We start from the raw sequence: 6,146 nt of genomic DNA, 5'->3' as shown, positions 1-6,146 counted from the left end.
GGCAGCAACCTCAGGGGTGAGGGGGTCCCGTCCAGAGGGCTGCTGGTCCCCCTCCCTTCAGAGGGGTGGCAGAGATGGCACCTCCCAGGATGAGGCCCCAGAGCCCAGGTGCATTATCCCTCCTTGCACTCTCAGGTGCAGTGCAGGAGGGTTATCCACAGGCCCTCCTGCCCACTCCTGTGCTGTGGGGGGACCCCAGCCAGAGGGATCCAGCAGCCTGGTGGCTGCTGCTCTCTCCTGTGCTCTCTCTCCCAAGTCCAGGGGCTGTGAGAGTGCACCAGACCCAGTGGGTCTCTGCTGCCACTGCAGACTGCCCTGACTTGGTCCCATGAGATGGCAGCCAGCAGCAATGGTGAATAACAGGTGTAGACTTTCAAGGTAGCAAGAGAAAGAACAAAGCAGTTCAGCAATGTAAGCAATAAACACAGGAATGAAGAAAACAGAAAATAAATTGTCTACGTGCTTGAAGGGGGAGAACAAAAACATATATAACACCCTTCTTATGTAGGATGTTTAATGATGAGCTAACAAAGAGTTTTGTTGTGAGAACTTGCCCTAGTGATGAAATTTTGCTCTTTATAATGGTAACAAATCCACATCCTAAGATCATATACCTCCTGGCCTCAAAAATACCACCACTCACCAAGCATGCTCCATGATTTATTGGGACACTATGCCTTTACACTGAAGAGAGGAAAGGATGAGCCATAGCAATTTAGCCAAGTAGTGACTTAAGTAAGATATGCTAATAGCCTAAGATTGTAACTGTGTTACCTGCTTTTGTGTGCCTCGGGGTGCTGGCTGTGTGGACTTGCCACTTAGCACACCTTTCTCTGCAGAACTGTAAATAAATCAAATACCTTGACTCTTTGTGTGGATCAGCTTTTTCCACACTGGAGGAAAGAAGGTTTCAGGACAACACACTCAGTGTACCCTCAGACCACCTATGTTCACACCACTGGCCCCAAAGCTCACCCTGCTCCATGCACTTGGGCTTGACTCTGCACTTCACCCAGAATGAGTCTGCCTTGTGCTGCCCTGGTAGACACGTCACCTAGACTTGCTCACTCAATGCAAAACGAGTCTGTGAGGAGGCATCAGGGATGGAGGTGGCCTTCTCTGAAGGAGGATGAAACACCTCTCTTCAGCTACATGTGTCTCTACAGCTCCCCACTTCCTGCCAGCCAGCACTCATGGGCCTGCACTACTTTACACCAGAACAGAGGTGTCACCACTTCCCTTATCTGGCAGCAGGTTTTCATGCCATCACCTCTACCCTGCTTCGAGCTCTCCACCACAAAGGACCGTGGTCACCAGCCCCATCCTTTTAGACATCACACGCATGGTGCAGACATGAAACTTCTTCCCCCACGGCTGAATCTCTCCCAGTGCCCTCAGATCACACATTTCACTGTGACAGACAAAACACTTGAGAGACCTGAAACTCTTGACTTGGTCTTGGCCTCATTAGGCATCCCCATCACACACCTTCCCCCCTGCTGTCATTAAACCCCCATGAAGTAACACACATCCTCGCACTCCTGCCCCAAGGTGACATCCAGGCTCCTTTTGGGTCAGTCCCAGACACGAGTGCAGACTAGGAGAGGAACTCATTGAGAGCAGCCCTGCTGAGAAGGGCTTGGGAGTGCTGATGGATGAGAAGCTGGACATGACCTGGCCATGTGCACTCACGGCCCAGAAACCAATTGAGTCCAAAGCAGCATGGACAGAAAGATGAGGGAGGATATTCTTCCTCTCCACTCTGTCCTCTGCATCCTGCCCTGAGGATCCCAACCTAAGAAGGGCATGGACCTGTAAGAGTGACTCCAGAGGAGGCCACAAAGATGATCACAGGGCTGAAGCACTGTAAAGTCAGGCTGAGAGAGTGGGGGTTGTTCATCCTGGAGAAGGAAAGGATGCAGGGAGACCTCATTGTGGCCTCCCAATAACTAAGGGGGGCTTACAAAAAAGAGGAAGAGAGACTTTGTACATGGAAAGATAGTAATAGGACAAGGAGGAATAGTTTTAAACTAAAAGATTGGATATTTAGATTAGATATTAGGAAGCAATTATTTACTCTGAGGGTGGTGAGGCTCTGGAACAGGTTGCCCAGAAAAGCTGTGGATGTCCCATCCCTGGCAGTGTTCAAGGCCAGGTTGGATGGGGCTCTGAGCAACCTGTCTAGTGGAAGGTGTCCCTGCCCATGGCAGAGGGGTTAGAATGAGATGATCTTTAAGGTCCTTTCCAACACAAACCATTCTATGATCCTTCCCACCCCAGCAGAGTCCAGGCTGCCTGTCCAGCACCAAGTGTTTTACCAGGGACACCAGGGAAGAAATCCCTCTGTACTGCGAAACCAAACCACACACCAAAGAGCAGATTTCTACCTGTGGGGAAGAATGTTTTTACTTATACGTACTTGTCAGAAAACAAATTCTGAGGGCTGGGTGTCCCCATGATGCTTCACAACCTGAAAGGCTGGGCAGAAACACCCTTACACAGGAGGATGGAGAATGTAGTAAGAGTACAGCCTGGCTCAGTCAGGAGGCTGACAATGACATGCAGTGCAAGAGGACACAGTGACAAGCAGGTAGCACTCAACCAGAAGAGCCAGTGAGAGTACACCTAGCGAGGCCAAGGCACAGGAGGGGATGTAGCAAATGAGAGCAATGGCTGGCTCATGCAGACCTCAGTGGGGAGAGGAAGGTCAACAAAACCAGGCCATAGGCACTGTCAGCAAGCAATGGCCACTGTCTAGGTCTGGCCTAGAAAATACACGTGGATTGTTCAGATGTGCATGGCCATTGCTGAAGAGCAAGGACACAGGACACAAAGTGAAAAGAGCACATGTCTATGGCAGACGTGGTTCCTTGATGACACTTGAAGAGCACCAGCTGCAGCAAAAGCCCTTGTGGGGACTTGGATTTGCACCAGGGCTTTCCCATCAGGGCAGGTGGAGGCAAGCTTTGCTGGGTAGCCGTAATCCACATTCCAGTGCCCTCCTCCAGTGCTGCAGTACCAGAAGCGAGTGGCACAGTAGAGGAGGAGGCCAGAACCTCAGTTTGATGCCTCACACCTCTTCTGCAGACATAGATCAAAGAAATTTCCCCCAGCTGCTCAGAGCTAATGCTTCTACCCAAGCCCATCACAGCCTCCTCCAGCTGGGACTCCTCAGGTTAAGAAAGGGAGAGCTGTGATTATTGAGTTATTCTCAGAGATGGGCTGCAGGAAATGGGAGAGGGGGGCAGAAGCTGCTGCTGACTCGAGGGGAACTGGCTCCAACCTGCCCTGGATAGCTGAGAGATGCCCATTGCTGGAATGGCAGCATCCCTCCAGCCACCAGTGATGGGCAGCATGACTCATGACCCAATGACTTGGCAAGCCACTTCTGCTTCCATCTCCCTGTGGAGAGAATGACTCACAGCTCAGATCCACCAGCCCCGGTGCAAAGAGCAGTCGCTCCTGCTGTACCCCTTGGGGATCTCAACAGGTACTGGCAACCCCAGGCCACAGCACATAGTCACTGTAGGAAAGCCCACATTCTTTGTAGGAAGAGCCCAGCAGAGACCCAGGAGGTGCCCTGAGCCCTTCTGGCATGGAGAAAGAGCAGAACAAGCCTCATAATCTGAACAATCCCATCAAACCACAGTTCCCTCAACCCCAGGGACTATGGAAGAGAGCAGGCATCCCAGCTAACACAGAGAATCATGTTACAGCTCCCCACATCTTTGATGAACACCACCACCTTCCTCTGTGACAGGGATGCTGCTCAGATTGCCCAGAAAGGCCACCACTGCTCTGATTACTTCAGATTCATCTATCTGCTGCATAAGAAGAACCAGCCACCTCCGGCTCCCAGGGACACTTCCCGAAGGGATACTACAGCTTCTGTGGTCATGGAAGCTTTCCCAGCACACTGAGGCTTGCTGCCCTCCATCCCAAACAGAGCTTCACCCCACCACAACACAAAGGATGCCCGAGTGTCTCTGATGTAGATGCCAGCTTCAGCCCTCCTAACACAGTCTCTGTGGGCTGAACAGGGTAAAGCTGCGTAGCAAATGTGCAGGTAGAGGAGCAGCAGAACCACTTCTGTAAGAGAGGGGCACAATCAGCTCTTACCTGCTTCCTTATGTACCCTTGGATCCATATGATCGTAGTCCATCTGTCCCCGTGCAAGCAGCAGAGGAGCAAGAACCAGGAGAAATGCCAGAGCCAGCCCTTGCAGGGCCATGCTGGCACGAAGTCCCCAGGCAGGACTCAGTCTGAGGCGCTCAGGAAAGGTATCTCTGTAAGCCAGCGCAGGAGAGGTGCTCACACAGAAATGAAACAGACACGAAGGGAAATCACATGTGGTGCAAGGAGCTTCCTCTTTGGAAAGGGAACCTTGCACCAGCCACAGGGCTGCTTCTCACCCATCTTCCCACAGACAGTGGGATGGGGTCTCCTGGGCACCTTGGTCCAGAGTTTTTGCTGGCTACCTCAGACTCCCATAGCCCTGCTCCCATGAGCACCTCCAAAACCTTCTCGTGTCTATCTCTCTTCTCTCTCCCTCCAGATCCAGCAAAGAATCTTAAGGATCACCCTCATGACTCATGTGCCTAAGGTCACACCAAGGTGCTCTCATCATGCATCAATTTTGCCTTGAAATCATAGAATCATTTGGGTTAGAAAAGACTTTTTGGACTTTTGGACTCATCGAGTCCAACCATTAACCCAGCACGTTAAGTTCACCACTAAAACATGTTCGTAAGTGCCACATCTACATATCTGTTAAATACTTCCAAAAATCCCTCTTCTTATTACCTTGAACTGATGCAGCTGCAACATTCTTGCTGTTGAACCCCACCAGTAGACCTTCCAGATCTGACAAACTCCTGAACCGGGAAGTGTTTTTATTCCCCTTCTCCTCCAAACCTTTCCTTCTACCCTACTCTGACCGACACTTTGTCAGTGTCTTGTAGGATGTGAAATGTCTCAGAATGGATAGTGCACACAGTACAGGGAGTAAGAGGGTCTTCTGGAGCTGGATGGAAAAGTCTTGTTCCTATCACAGCCGAGATCAGGCAGGGTCTTTGAGTATAGGAGAAAATTGTCTAAGTGCTCTCCATTTTGATTTGTAACCCCAAGGTTGGTTGCTCGCGCTCCCCCAGTCTCCTGTTGCTCCAGATGTCACCACAAGATCTTCTCTGGGCGCCTTTCCAGCCCACACACTGTTACATGGCCTCAAGCTTCCATGAGTCCTGACTCCCTGTGCTCTGGCAGCTCTCCTGGGCAGCTCCTCTTTCTCACACAGCCTCTCTCTCTCTGTGTTTCTCTGGACAGAGGAGCACAATCACCTCATGGTCTAACACTCTCAGTGTTCTGGGTGATGTCACCCAGGGTGCTTTTCACTATGAAGCTGGGACTGGTTGGCCCAGAGCTCCAGGGCAGATCCTTTCCAGGGAACCACCATCCTTAGGACAGTGCTTGGTGTATCTCTTTGTATTACTGCAGTAAAGCAGCAACTGAGGGGTTCTGTAAACTAGATCTCTCCTAAGATCCATTCGGGAACATCAGTACTTCAAGTTCAGCTGTGCCACATACAGTGAGGTTAATGGGGTAAAGTCTTCTAGCAAGCTTGCAGCAAGAAAAGCAGCAGCACTAAGTCATGTCCTCCCTGTTTCCTTGTCAGATCCCTGTGCTTTGGGAACCAGGCTTTTCTTGGCCCGGTACACTCAGCAATGGTGCAAGCACCCAGAAGAAGGGCCACAGCCAGCAATCACTATAAAATCCCAGAGTTAGACATAGACACTCTCACTGCCTCTCTTTGGCATATAAAAGAAGCAGAACCAGTGAAATTAAACAGCCAAGCTTCAAAAATGCACATGTGGCACAGCAGGCTTCCTATTGCAGCTTATGTGATTATTTCTTTTCCCCTGTCCCGAAATGCACTGAGGCCTGGCAATATGTGTTTGGCCTCTTCCTCCTAAGAAAGTTACCATGTTATGCGATTCGTTGTCTTAGAGTACAGCACCCACTTGAAAAATGCTGAAGAAATACTGAAAGCCAGCACACTCAGCCCTATGCCTCGCTCTTCACAGTCTAACTCTGGAGCTGCTAGTTCAGCTGGTGATGCCTGACTGAGAATCACACAGCAGAGTTCAAAT

The 6,146-nt window shown here is 50.6% G+C and overlaps 1 protein-coding gene across 1 annotated transcript in view; it reads right to left on the bottom strand.

The window, feature by feature from the left end:
* The window catches only part of LOC108499304, a 19,659-nt gene extending 15,428 nt beyond the window's left edge, over nt 1–4,231 (bottom strand). The window contains exon 1 of the mRNA XM_017818996.1: nt 4,120–4,231. Within this exon, the coding sequence (XP_017674485.1) occupies nt 4,120–4,231 (112 nt within the window). The remainder of the gene's footprint in view (nt 1–4,119) is intronic.
* Nucleotides 4,232–6,146: the final 1,915 nt, after the last annotated feature.

Source organism: Lepidothrix coronata, unplaced genomic scaffold, assembly GCF_001604755.1.
Source record: "Lepidothrix coronata isolate B3197 unplaced genomic scaffold, Lepidothrix_coronata-1.0 Scaffold72, whole genome shotgun sequence".
In the NCBI taxonomy this organism is placed as follows: domain Eukaryota; kingdom Metazoa; phylum Chordata; class Aves; order Passeriformes; family Pipridae; genus Lepidothrix; species Lepidothrix coronata.
Note: the sequence above shows the minus strand (reverse complement) of the source record. Positions and strands in the feature narration are given on the sequence as shown.